The sequence below is a fragment of the Ursus arctos genome, unplaced genomic scaffold (genome assembly GCF_023065955.2).
Source record: "Ursus arctos isolate Adak ecotype North America unplaced genomic scaffold, UrsArc2.0 scaffold_34, whole genome shotgun sequence".
Taxonomy (NCBI): Eukaryota; Metazoa; Chordata; class Mammalia; order Carnivora; family Ursidae; genus Ursus; species Ursus arctos.
In genome coordinates, this window is record NW_026623030.1 from 14,392,361 (window position 1) to 14,406,252 (window position 13,892).

A 13,892-nucleotide genomic window follows, 5' to 3' on the forward strand; every position below is an offset into this window, starting at 1 on the left:
TCTTTCTTTCTTTCTTTTTTTGTGGGGGCAGGGAGAGAGGGAGAGAGAGAATCAGAAGTAGGCTCCATGTCCATTACTGGAGCCAACCTAGGGTTCAATCTCATAACCCTGAGATCATGACCTAAGCTGAAATCAAGAGTCAGACACTTAACCGACTGAGCCACCCAGGCGCCCCTCGGTATTTTTTTTTTTTTTTTTTTTTTACGATTTTATTTTTAAGGAATCTCTACGCCCGGTGTGGGGTTTGAACTCACAACCCTGAGATCAAGAGTCACAGGTCGGCTCAGACAGCCAGGCGCCCCCTCTTTCAGTCTTTATAATCCTGGGTTCCCCAGCTCTTGAAACTGGCTACACAAACATACAGCTGACAGAGTGGAAAGGATGGGGTGGCAGCACATTGAGGGTACTAAATGAAGAAAAGCGAAAAGCCGTACAGATGTAAACTATTGGTAAATGAAATCTACAAAACCGCCAATAACTCAAAGGCCCGAATAAGAGAGGCAGCCCTCAGCCTTATCGTTGGATATTTGAGCAGAGTCACTGTTTTTGGCGTGAGAAGTCAAGCAGGAGAAGCCATCGATTCTATTGTGGACTTCATATTAGACAAGGTCACTGTTTTTCTGATTGCAGGAGCCACTGAGTTCAATGTGGTGAGTGTTCTTAGCACCTTGTGACTTAGAGTTGTATATTAGACTTAGCTGAATTTTTTTTTTTTTTTTAAAGATTTTATTTATTTATGTGACAGAGAGACAGCCAGATAGAGAGGGAACACAGCAGGCGAGTGAGAGAGGAAGAAGCAGGCTCCCAGCAGAGGAGCCCGATGTGGGACTCGATCCCGGTACGCCGGGATCACGCCCTGAGCCGAAGGCAGACGCTTTAACGACTGCGCTACCCAGGCGCCCCCTTAGCTGAAGTTTCTATTCCAGGGTTTAGAACTTTTAACTACTAACGATAAGACGTCTGAAGAGAAGGTGATCTTGCTTTTTTCATATTTACAGAAAATGTCCCTGTATTTCTGTCAGGAATCGGTTTGTTTTCTGTTAAAACAAACATGCACAAAAAAGTGCTGCTTTTTCTTGGAGATTTTCCCTTCAAATCACGTATATGTCAGCTGAGATATGCTCAGGAGAGATTTAATGATTTTTAGAGTTCCCTTCGTTGTGAACTGTATCTTTCATGAAGTTAATAGAAATAAAATGCGTTTCCATTATATCGTGTAGTACGTCTTCCCTTATTCTGAAAATCAAATAAAAAATAATCATTTTAAAAAGTGAATGTTTGCTCAGTATAGAAGATTTGGAAGAAGCCAAAAAGAGAAAGAAGATGATCGTAGGTGGTCCAGCCCCCCTAAACAAAACAAAACAAAACAAAACAAAACAAAACAAAACAAAACAAAACAACACAACCACTGTTAATAACGTTAGTGCATTTTATGGGTAATTTTCAGCATCAGCAGTATTTTCGAATAATTGGTAATAACTAGTAGGTGATACAGTCTGTTATAGTCTTAATTTCTGCGTGAGCCAAAGATTTTTTTGGAGAGCCAAATCATGAAATGTTTAAAATTTAAATGGTAACTTCTCAAGTTGTATGTCGACTGTAAATGTTATTGCTGTTTTAAAATAACGAAAAAACCAAAGGTTCCTTCTCCTGAGAAATTCCTTTTGTCCGTTGGGGGTTTTCTACCACAGCAGTGACACCGTATCCTTGACTAAGTTCAGTCGCCCTTCAGGAACCACCGGCTGTTGTTAAGATGCAAACCAGTGGTGAAAGTATAGCTTCCTCTTCTCTCTGTTCCATCAAGGGAAGGCACTGAGATCCGTGAAGTTGTCATAAGTCAGGGAGTCACAAAGATTCCGTAGTGAGATCTTTTAGAGTAATCCTGCAAGAGGGGGCTCTCGGCCTTGCAAGAGCCCCAACAACCTGGGGCGTTTGGGCCGAAGCCTGAGTCCATCACGCAGACTCTCCAGCAGCAAGCTCGTAGTGAAGGTGTGGGAAGAGCGCAGTGCAGAATGATCATAAAAGCCGTTTTGTCCCGCGTGCATCGCATGTGCCGTTGGTCCGCACGAAAGCTTTTCCTCTGCTGCATGTCTTTGCTCCTTTTCCTCTCCGAATTCCAGCCTGACTGTGCTCTCTGGTTTTATTCTTCCCAGCTTAAGTGAGAGCTTTTTCATGGTGAAAGGAGCAGCCCTCTTCTTACAGCAGGGAAACAGCCCTCAAAGCCAGCGAAGTCTCCAGCATCCCCACAAGCATGCAGGTAAATTGAGGTTCTTACCTTGGAATTTATTTTCTGTGCGATGGGGGGAGCTTCCGTTCCCGGGGGTGAGCAAGTGGCTGGTTTTCAAGGCCAGAGGAATAGTGGAACACAGGCTTGTCACGCCCGGGGCAAAGCAGCAGCTCTTTGCTTGAGCAGGTAAGCCGTGCACGTCTTCCAGGTAGCACCGCGAGCTAGTGCCCCGCGGTCCGTGTGTGTTGATGTGAGAAGTAAGGCAGTCGGCAGCGCTCTGTTCGGGTGTAACGATTTCCCACCCACGGTTTATCAGTTAACTGCAGATTTTAAGTTACAGTATGAGTTTTCTTAACAAGTGCACCAGAACATGTGATAGCCAGACGTTGTCGCCTTGAATATAACCACCTTGGGATGCCGTGTACCTTCTCTGAGGACTCTGGTCATTTCTCTGAGCTTCTGGGAAGCTCTCATCTGGGGAGTTTCTTTACGAGTCTTCGGCAGGCATTGGGGTGGGAAGCCTTCAGGATTTAACAGTGGCTTTGGTTTTTGAAAGTAGACAGAAGTGATAAGGTGGGGATCATACCCAGTATTCGTTTAGGTCCAATAGCACACAGGTAGGAAATGCCCACGTAGTAGGAGAGACTGGTTTTCTGAGGTGACTGAACTCTGACACCGAAAGCAGTTTGAAAAGAGGAACCAGAAAACATTGCATACAAGTGCGTCTTTGTAATGGGCCCGTAGCCTCTGCGGGCCCTTCTGGGACAGACAGTGCATTCTCAGTGCGACCTGCCAAGCCCTCTGACCCTCGCAACAAGAGCAGGCGAAAGCAGCCAGCAGTTGGGGCCAGTTTTCTTGTCACTGTGATCATTTTGTCTCTCACCTCAAGTCATCTCGCCTCATTTTGGATCTGAGTGCCTAGGTTAGAATTTCGTGTCTTACACTTTATAAAGAACACCATGGGTCAGTTGGTATTTTCACATACTGATACTTGGAATCAAGATTGAGCTCTGTTCGAAGCTCAGAAAACAGTTGTCTAGCACAAGGAGGCGGCGTAGTTTGGGGCAAGAATGTGTGTTTTGGAGCCAGACAGACCTGGCTTCTGATCCCAGTCCCTACAATTCACTGAACAGTCAACGGTCGACTTCTGAGCCTCAGTTACCCCATCTTTACAATGGGCATCAAATACCAGTACCTCAGACAGGGTGGAATTTAAAATGTATGCATGTAGGGGCGCCTGGGCGGCTCAGTCGGTTAAGTGTCTGACTCTTGATCTCGGCTCAGGTCTTGATCTCAGGGTCATGAGTTTAAACCTTTTCAGCGTGGAGCCTACTTTAAAAAAATGTATGCATGTAACATATTTCTCCCCTCATGGGTTCTGTGTGTATGGTAGCTCTGATTATTACTACAGTGACTTCGAGTACCGTACTACTACAAGCAGAACCTTCTTTCTTGAATCCGCTAATGGTTCTGCCCTGTTAGGAATTTAACCGTTGTTCATGTCTTATCACAGACAGCAAAGCGAATGCTCCAGCTTTGCTTACCCATAGTATACAGTGTCTCCATCCTCTGATTTAGTGTTTTCATACTGTGTGGAGCTTGGGGGTGCAAGTGCAAAACCATGTAAGAACCAAAAGTCGGGCTGGTTCACGCATCTCTGGAATGGACAGGACAGTAAGAAGAAAGCTGCAGGCTTGGCGGCTCTTCTGCCCCCGAGGTCTGGCTGGAATGGCCAATGAGCTCAGAAAAGCAAGAGGGATGGTGACTGTCCCAGGACTCTCAGGAAATGACCCTGGGGCAGGCGCAGTCTGGACTTTCCCTCAATTCCTGTTTTTCTAGAATCACTGTCAGGTGGCCTGGATGGCCCCCAGTCCCGTCAGCAGTCATGCAGAGCTGAGAACGAGTGAGGCTGGATTCTGTCTGTGCAAAAGTCATTCAGGTCATTGCAGCCAGTCCGCAGTCCGAGACTCTGGCGGCGGCCTCTACTTTAGGCGTACAGTCTCTGATCTTGCCGCAAGTGCTGAGCGTACACTGCAGCACATCGAGGCAGCGTGTGCATGCCAGGCTGCGGTTGGGAGTTCTGTCGGTCAGCAATTCCACGTCTCCACAAGCAGTCCCACTGAAAGGAGCCTATCTGTGTGGAAAATGTCCCTTTCATTTAGGCACTCACCAGACAAAGGGGCTTGTTTTGGCTTTCATCTGCGTGCTTCTGAGGCTTGGGGTGGACGGTGGTGGTGTGCAGGCGAGCCCAGGACCAGCCAAGGCGGGTGTGTGCCACTGGGGCAGTAGGGTCAGGACAGGTGCGGGTGCTGTTGGATAGAGGAGGGGGGATGAGGAGCTCCACGTCCTCTTAAATGTGAGCCATTACCTGCCAATCATTCCTTATGGAAAGCAGTGCCAGTGTGGGTGTCTTACGCCGTGCTATCCTGTCGCGGAGAGAACAGACAAGAGGGGCCAGCTTCCAACGACCCGAGTCCTCTCTGAGGCAAGAAGGACGATTTGGACGTCATCTGTCAGCCTGCCCTAAAATTCAAAAGATGCCTTTGCAAAAGGAACGAATCCAGGGTATTGATCCTTCTGGGATTCTGGTTGTGAGCTGTAGGATAATGTCTTTTTAAAGATAATTCTGTTCCTCCTTGGCGTGGTGCAAATCAGCATTAATATAGATCTTCTAGGAGTTATTCCTCCTCCTTCCTTATAGACCAGGATCTTTGCAGATGAATCTTTCTTTCAGAAAGAAACCATGAAATGTATAAGGTGGGGGAAAAAGTGGTGTTAGAATCCCACTTGCTACTCACTGGTTACAAACCTCGGGTAGGGGCCCCTCGGCCTGGAACACACAGCCTGTTTTCAGCTGTGTCGATCCTCCGTGTCTGTGCAGACTCCCCAGCTCTGAGAAACTCTGCTCCGTGCACCCCAGCCCGGAGGCACCTCCCGGGCTCTGGGATTGCTCAGAGAAGCTGGAAGCTCTGAGTTACTGCCTTTATAAAGTAATCATGCTTTAGAATGCTTTATTGAATTCAATCGTAGACTGATGTGTATATAAACCACCATGAAAAGGGGTGTGAGCCTCAGGCCGTGGACAGCTGCTAGTAGCCTTCATAACATTTTACGACCTCTGAAATTGCTTGGATAATCATCAGTGAGCCAGTGGGCGAAAATAATGATGAGCGTAATGATCAGAAGGAGGCCCGAGACTGGGGCCCAGATGTGCAAGCACTTGGTGGTAGAGGCGTAGGCCTGGGCCCCAGTCACCTCACCTGCCACCCTCCAGTCCCAAGACTCCATGGGGTAGGCGAATGCCACAAAGCTCCAGCAGCATAGGGACCAGGCGGTGTGGTCAGGCATGGAGGTCTCGCTGTGGCCGTTGACCATGGTGGTCGTCGTGGGGGCCACGCTCTAGGGCGCACGAGGGGGGGATGGGGCAGCAGGAGAGGAGAGAATCTCAAGCAGACTCCATGCTGAGCATGGAACCCCACATGGGGCTCAACCACACGACCCTGAGATCATGACCAGAGCCGAAATCAAGAGTCTGACGCTCAACCGACTGAGCCACCCAGGCGCCCCACATTTCAGAATATATAGGCAACTTCTGAAAGCGTGGCCGTCAGCTAGATCTCCCCATCCTCATCAGGCAACATTCAGGAGTGGAGTAAGAGAAATTGAGCCTCCCAGTCTTTTGACGCTTCTCTTGGGGTGGAGGTGGGGGGATTTTGGCTTCGCGGTCTTCATCCAGACCCTTAACCTCAGCCTCTTGCAGGTTTCTGCCTAGAAGGGGGGTGGGGGCCTTTTCTAAAACTTTCTTCGTTGGTCCAACAGGTGACTTGCCCCAACATCTTCAAGTGATGATCAACCTTTTGCGTTGTGAGGATCGGATCAGGCTGGTAAGAAGAGACGAGAGTGGCAAGTTTTCATTTTTAATGGTGCACTTTGGTAGGGAATTACTCACAAGCAGCGGGAGGTGGGGAGTTCCTGTGTTACAGCAAATTCTCCCAAATTGTTCACAAAAGCCAGAGCCAGGTGTGCTCTTCACCACCCACAAGGTCCAGAGAAAGGATGTGTTAGGTGTCCCTGTTAGTCTGAGGGTTGAGGTCTTCATTCTCTGGATCTTAACCTGTTCAGCCATTTGGCCCACTTTGGGGGATCTTCCCAGAGCCGAGCACTATCCCTCGTGCAGGGATGTAAACCAGACGTGGTTCCTGCTCTTCAGAATCTCATCTTAATTCCTGAGCTCACAGGGGGAAAGGTAGAAAACAGAAGTCCTTGATGTTGATTTGGTGATGGAAGGGGCCACCACCTCGAAAGGCAGGCCAGTGAGAGCGTCTTTGCCCGTCTAGGCCGTGCGCTTGGAGAGCGCCTGGGCAGAGCGGGTCCGGTACATGGTGGTGGTGGACAGCAGCGGGCGCCAGGACACGGAGGAGAGTATCTTGCTGGGAGTCGACTTTTCCAGTAAGGAAAGGTGAGTGTGGTGGGGCGGCGCTTCCCTTTTGCACTAGAGACATGGGTTGCCACTGGAGCAGGTTTCCATGGTCCCGTATCCGTGGGAGATGGTGGTGGGATGTGTGATGGTCAGTGACAGGGATGACCAGGCATGCAGAACAGTAGAACGCACCCTTACAGCTCATGCATGCCTGGTGCTGTGCTAGATTCAGTCTCTGCTCTCAGCTCAGGGTCTGAGAGGATAGAAAAGGTACACTGAGCTTAGAGGTTTACCACTGGGTTGCTGTTGGGGGTGCCGTAGAAGAGAGCATCTTAGCCAGGAGGGCTTCCTGAAGGAGGTGACAGCTGTGGTAAACACCCAAGGACAAGCAGGAGCCAGCCACGTGAAGCACGGACGGGCCCATGTAGAAGTATGTGATTGATAGGCTTACCCTGTATTACTACCATCCCAGATGGATTCCCCAGTATTTGTTGACAGGTCCTTGATCAGAAGCTTGAAGAGAGGCTTGGAATTTTCCAATAACCGGAGGCCAAGTTAGTTACATCATAGACCCTGTTATGTGTGTGAAATGAGGGCGTGCAGCTCTTCTTACACCTAGGATAAATGAAGGTGCGTGAGATCATTGCCGACCCTGGGTTTGTGAAAACCGGATTAAGTTAGGCTCCCTGTATCTGTGATCTTTAATCTACTCATCCACTAAGGCAAGTGTGTGCGTCCTCCTGCGTCCTCCTGCGTATGAGGCAAGGGGCCAGGTACACAAAGAAGCAGCCGAGGCAGTCATCCACCTCTGAGAGCCTACAAGCTTAGCGAGGAAGGAGCCATGACCCAATGGCGGGGTGACGGGCTCAGCGATGGAGGGATGCTCGGGGGGGTCGTGGAAGCACGGGAGAGGAGCCTCCTGCAGCCTGTGGTAGCTCACTGTGTCTTAAAGGGCAAGTGGGCAGCAGGGAACGGGGTGGCGGGGGTGCATTTGAAGGCATCACGGACAGCATCGATGGCAGGACAGAAAAAGCCACAGATGCGGTGAATGGTGTGACGGCTGTGTGGTCTCGTTCCCGTGAGAGAGCGGCTGTTACAAGGGACCAAGGCTTCGTTCCCAGTTAACAAGTCCATGAAGAAAGAGGGAAGACGTTTCTTTTGTGACCTTCTTCCCAGTACAGAATAGCATCCTAAGAAAGTTTTGTGCGGCACACATAGGGAGAGACATGTGAGCCGGCATCTGTGGCCTTGGGCTGGTTGGGAAGTCTGGATGTGGAAGACTGTGGAGCCTGATGGGTCTTAGGAGGTGAGCTGTGAAGAGCGCCCTGGAAGGCGAGAGGGCCTGGCACCTCGTGTCAGGGTACCCCCAGGCCGGCGCTCTGGGACACGGGCAGAGCTCAGGGTTCTGGGCCACTGTCGGCGCGGCGGTGCGGCCCAGAGGTATTTAGTATGAAAGAGCGATGCAGTTACGTTTGCTCTTTGATGATCAGCCAGCCTTTCGGAGTTCCTTCCGGGGCAGAGCTTTCCTCGCCACGTGTAGTCCATTTCTGTAACACCCTCTGGCCCGGAACGGGACCCTGCCTCCCTGTGGGATGTGCCCACCGTGGAGGTCGGCCCCTCCTGCCAGCCATCTGTTGCTTCCGTGGGGGAGAACACAGGGCAGTTGCCACAACGTGTCCTCAGCGTCTCATTGGACCCTTGAACTGCCCCGTGGAGCAGGTAGCCCTGATTCATGTGTTAGAGATAAGGAATGCAGCTCGAGAGGTCGGGGAGGGTACCCCAAGGCCATCCTACGAGCAGAGCCAGGCATCAGAAGCCAGGCTTTTATGGCAGCCCTGCGGTGTAGACCCCACGCGTCAATACGCTGTAGCTCTCCTCTGCACCCCGTTGTTCATGAGTTCATTCATCCTCGACCGTCTGTACTTGTTAGCACTTTCCGTGTGCCCGGCCTCTGCTCTCCGACCGCAGAGCCTGGAGGCCGTGACCGTAGTATTAGACGTGTATGCATGCACTCCCAAGTCGTCCTTCACAGCTGGGGTAGACAGGCCTGCGTGCACGCGCCAACTCTGAGGCCGGTGCGGGCATCTTGTGGTTGTGGGAGTGGGTCAAGGAGCTACAGAGGGTGAGCAGGTGGTCAGAGGGAACGGGAACTAAGTGGGCCTTCCTGTTGTCGGGCCTGAGTGGCGGCCCAGCACGCGCAGGCATATGGAGGCGGGGGCCTGGGCCCTGCACGCTCTTCTGCGGTCCCACACTGGGGAGCACCAGGCACTCTTAACTCATGTCTGGCTTAGATACAAAGCCCTGGTCCTTACAGAAGCTTTTGTCCTGCTGAAAGCATGATTTCCTTGTTTTTCTCAATTCCTGACATGAGATTTTGCTTCTTTATTCCCCCCCCAAAAAAGGAGGGAGAGATGAGTGTTGCCCACAGCGGGCACCTGCAGGGGTTCCGTGTTCCCGGAGGATATGCGGGTGCCCTGTCAGAAGGGAGGACGCGGGGGCAATGACGGCCCCGTGGGCTCACAGGTTCTCTTTCAGAGCCCCCCCCACCATCTGCGCCTGTGTCGTCAGGAGACCGGAGCGGCCACCCCGGCTTCCATCTTGCATTCCTCTTTGTCTGGGAGGCGAGAGCACTGTGAGTGCCGTGACCACATGGCTGTCCCGTGCTTGCTGGCACCGTGCGGTCGGCGAAGGGCTTCCACGGCACACCTCGTGCCAGGCCGGCTCCCTCTTAGCCCTCGAGTCCCCACGCCGGCCACGCTGGCTCCTCTGTTCCTCTGAAGCTTTCTTCTCCCAGGGCTGCCCCACCCACTTTGTCCTTCGAGGTCATCCCTCCCCTAGAGGACCCATGTCCCTGACCGGGTACCCCTGCCCCCCCCTGTGCGCCAGCTCGCAGGCCCTCCTCCCTGTAGACATTTTACTGTCGGTCGCTACAGGACTGCTGGAAACTCACAGAACAGCAGACAAGGGGCCGTTAGGGAATTTGCAGAGTTTTTACAGCCATGTCATCATGGTCCCTGCTTGTGCTCTTGACTGCAGGTTGAGGCCGTGAGTGGGAGTCCTCTGTGGACTTAGCCCCCTGCGCGCAGGGCTCTCTCTAGGCTCTTCCCCATCTCGGCAGGTAGGGGAGGCCGGTTTAGCTACTATCCTTGTTTCATATGGGCAGTTTCATCTCAAGCCTGCCCTGGAAGGCCCCCTCCTGCCTTGGGCCTCGGCCCGGGCCTTTGCTACCCCCAGTCCAGTGCTCCTTGTAGCTCTCTGCTCTGTCTTTCCTCATTACCAGCCCCTGGAGTGGGTCCTCAGCTCTGAGAAAGGGTGAGTCTTCCAGCCCTGGCCTTGTGTTCCCAGGTGCCCTCTGCCCTGGGCTCTCAGCATGTGAGTTTTGGGCTCCAAGGGGGGCCCCTGCTCGCCCTCCCAAGCAGTGACACAGCCAAGCAGCTCCGGAGCTCCACAGGTCTCAGCATAAATTTTATCTTGCAGCTCTACAAAGGAAGTAGAATTAGCCCATCAAGAATGTGTAGGAGTGCAGGGGTGGGGACCAGAGAATTTGCCTAACACAAAAGGCTTAGTCTGATTTGACCCGAAGGGCTCGCAGCTACCTTCCCCACAGACAGAAGCAGAGGGTGGAAGAGTCCCGCTTGGTGGCCCGTGCTCCAGAGGAAGAGGGGGGTCTGTGAGCTCAGAGCTCCCAGTCTGCAGTCATAGGCGTCACGTTGCTTCCCGGGCTGTTGCTAAGGGTCAGTAGACGTGCACGGTCAAGAGCCCCAGAGGCTGTCGGAGCCGCGCTTGGCCATTACCGTGGTCTCTCCTGAGCAGACTCTCTTAAATGCCTGAAGAATTTTCATAATAATCTGAAGTAACCCTCTGATAAAGTCCTTTCTGTCCCTCTCTGTTTCTCAGGGGCGCCTGTCTGCGGAGTCATTTAAGTATTGTTTCACCGTTAGGGTGAGCAAACCAAAAGCAAATCAAGCTAGTTTTGAAACTGCCGCTGTGCGAAAGGTACAGCAACAGAGGCCCCGAAATGAACTCCAGCCCCGGTGTTGGCACTCTCCCCACCCCCGCCACCCAAGGCCAAGAGGCCCGGTTGGCTGCCACCGCTCGCCTGTGTCCCCTGGAGTGCGTATGGCCTCGTGCCAGGAGTGCGCCAGCCATCAGCGGCCTCACCCCTGCTGCAGCATGGGCGTGTGGTCAGCCGCTTGCTCCCTGCGCCCTGAGAGCCACAGCCGAGACCTAGCGTTTCTGGAGCTCCATCCTCAGTCCGGTGGGCACACAGTCCCCTGTGACCGTCTCCAAGTAGAGGTCACTGGGGACCCCCTCTGGTGGGGCCGTCCCAGGCTCGTGTCTTCTAGAATTCAGTGGCAGGTGGTCCCTACGCAGACAGCCTGAGAGCTTCTCCCAGATACACACCCAGCAGCCAGGCCCAGGTCAGGTGGTAGTTCCCTTCTGCGAGCTGGACAGGCTGGGTGAAGCCAGGGAAGACGGTGCACCAGCGGGTGGACTCTGACTCTGGGCATCTCTTTCCTCCTGAGCAGTAAAAGCTGCACCATCGGGATGGTTCTCCGGCTGTGGAGTGACACGAAAATCCACCTTGATGGAGACGGGTAAGGAGATCTCTTTAAAAGATTCTTCCGGGGGCGCCTGGGTGGCTCAGTCGGTTAAGCATCTGCCTTTAGCTCAGATCTCTGATCCCAGGGTCCTGGGATCAAGCCCCACATCGGGCTCCCTGCTCAGCAGAGTCTGCTTCTCCCTCTGATCGTCCCCCTCTCATGCATGCTGTCTCTCTCTTTCTCAAATAAATAAAATATTTTTAAAAATACTAAAAGATTCTTCCACTGTAGACTTTGAAACCCGGGTTGGCTTGGGCATCCTTGGGTGGTCCTTAGGAGCAGAGACTTATTACAGCAGGAGAAGCAACATGCCCTCCAGTGAGCCACACAAAGACAGGGATGTTTGGGACGTTCTGTAAGGGAGTTTGGGTCGTGAGGTCTCAAACAGAAGAGTGTTTACAGGGTGTGGGCTGCTGTGTGACGTTCAGAGCATCACGCAGCATTCACCTTGATGTGCCCTCCACGCGGAGCTGGTCGCTGTAAGTTCACGGTGGGAAGGGACACAGTGGGAGCTCACAGTGGTGGGGCTGCAGGGAGAGACACCAGCTGGCAGGTACCGCCACGTGTCAGGTGCCTCTCCGGGGCCTGCAGAGGTGGAACCCTCCTGTTTGGCCTGGGCAGGTAGACAAGAGACGAGGAGCTGCCCGGGTTCCACGTACACTTGCTTCCCGGGGAAATAGGCGGGTTCTGCTGTAAGGGGGGGAAGGAGCTGAATACAAGTTGTCCCTCCACTGAGATTCCAACGGTAAAAGTTACGTTGCCTCATAGATGGAATTGGGGAAGAAAAATTGAAATGTGATTTTTTTTTTTTTTTGGAAGAGGCAGGATTGCAGTTATATTTTTTTTTCCTTCTTCAGATTTTGCTGTCCGTGAATATATTTTCTATGCAATTACAAAAACAGTGGGTGGGATATGCGGGACAGGAAGTAGCAGGAGGCTGGGACAGTGGCAGGAACATGAACGAGGTGGTGTCAGATGACAGTGTCGCCCTTGCTGGGGTTTGTGTGTTTGATAGACCTCGAAAGCTGGGTTAAAAGCAGGTCTTCGGATTTGAGAACACTTTTTTTTTTTTCTTCACTTTTTTCCTGCTCTTAACGCTTGTTCAGTCCAATGGGCCTGCGTTCCCTGCTCAGAAAGCGTGAGCCACCCTTGTCCTCGGGGTGTCCGCGGCGGGCCTGCCTGGTCATCTCATGGTGGTGTGGCTGTAGGGTCTGATTTCTCACTGCGTTTCCTTTCTCTTGTTGTTTTTCGTCCTCAGGGGATTCAGCGTCAGCACAGCGGGACGGATGCACGTCTTTAAGCCCGTATCGGTCCAGGCCATGTGGTGAGTGTGCTTTTAGGGACTTTTGTCACCTCAGAAATCTTGTTTTAGCTGCCAGCATGAATAGAAAACCCCCCTTCGAGTTTAAAGCTCATTTAAGTGCATTTGTGTGTGTGTGTGTGTGTGTGTGTGTGTGTGGCAAAAGGCACGTAACACGAAGTGTACCATGTTAACCATTGTTTAAGTGTGCAATTCATTGGACCTCCATGATGTGCAGACATCACTATCCATTTCTAGAACTTTCTCGTCGTCCCATTAAACACTAAGTCCCTCTCCCTGGCCCAGGCCCTGGTTAACCTCTGTTCCACATTCTGTCTCTACGAGTTTGCCTACTCCAGGTCCCTCAGATGGGGGGAATCATCCACGGTTTGTCCCTTTGCGTCTGGCTTCTGTCACGTATTGCGATGTTTTCGAGGTTTGTCTATCTTACGGCACATGTCAGAATCCTTTCTAAGGCTGAACGTTACCCCAGTATGTCGTTATAGACTATTTTTTGTGCAGTCCTATCATCTGTCACTGGACATTTGGGTTATTTCCACCCTCTGGCTGTGGTGCTTGGAGCTGCTGTGAACACGGGAGGACAAAGTGTCTGTTGGAGTCCCTGCTTTCAGTTCTTTTGAGGATGTACCTAGAAGTGAAATTTCTAGAGCATGTGGTTAACTCTGTGTTTCATTCCCCGGGGAACCAAAACTGTTTTCCACAAACCAGACTTTTAACCCCATTTCACACTCCCACCAGCCATGCCCAAGGGTTCCGTGCTCCTATCAGCTGGACACAAGGGTTCCGTGCTCCCACCAGCCGTGCCCAAGGGTTCTGTGCTCCCACCAGCCGGTCACAAGGGTTCCGTGCTCCCACCAGCTGGACACAAGGGTTCCGTGCTCCCACCAGCCGGGCACAAGGGTTCTGTGTTCCCACCAGCTGGACACAAGGGTTCCGATTTCTCCACGTCCTCGCCAGCACCTGCTAGTTAGTTAGTGAGTTTTCATCATCGCCCTCTGAGGGTAGTGGTATCTTGTTATGGTGTTGATTTCTATTTCCCCACTTGATGAATACTGAGCATATCTGTTTCTGTGTTTATTGGCCATCTGTACATCTTTTTTGGAGAAAAGTCTATTCGGGTCCTTCAGCCAGTTTTTCTTTTGGGCTGTTGTTTTTGTTGTCAGAGTTGCGTTATTCTTACGTATCTACAGTTCCTGCTGTCCAAACGCCATTCCAGTGTAAATTCACGTATTCTTTATACCTGGCACACGCTTAGTTTGTGCCCTGAAGGCACTGGGCATCTCGGAAGGCATGCGATGGACATAATTCCTGTCCTCATGG

At 51.9% G+C, this 13,892-nt stretch overlaps 1 protein-coding gene across 4 annotated transcripts in view; it reads left to right on the forward strand.

Annotated features, from left to right (window-relative positions):
• SSH1 (slingshot protein phosphatase 1) overlaps window positions 1-13,892 on the forward strand; it is a 59,420-nt gene that overhangs the window by 24,202 nt on the left and 21,326 nt on the right. The window contains exons 3-7 of one of the 4 annotated variants that reach the window (XM_026515054.4): window positions 2,154-2,257; window positions 6,047-6,111; window positions 6,565-6,686; window positions 11,177-11,245; window positions 12,510-12,575. In XM_026515054.4, coding sequence (XP_026370839.2) covers window positions 2,154-2,257; window positions 6,047-6,111; window positions 6,565-6,686; window positions 11,177-11,245; window positions 12,510-12,575 — 426 coding nt within the window. The other 3 variants (XM_026515056.4, XM_057305924.1, XM_057305923.1) reach the window with 3 other exon arrangements.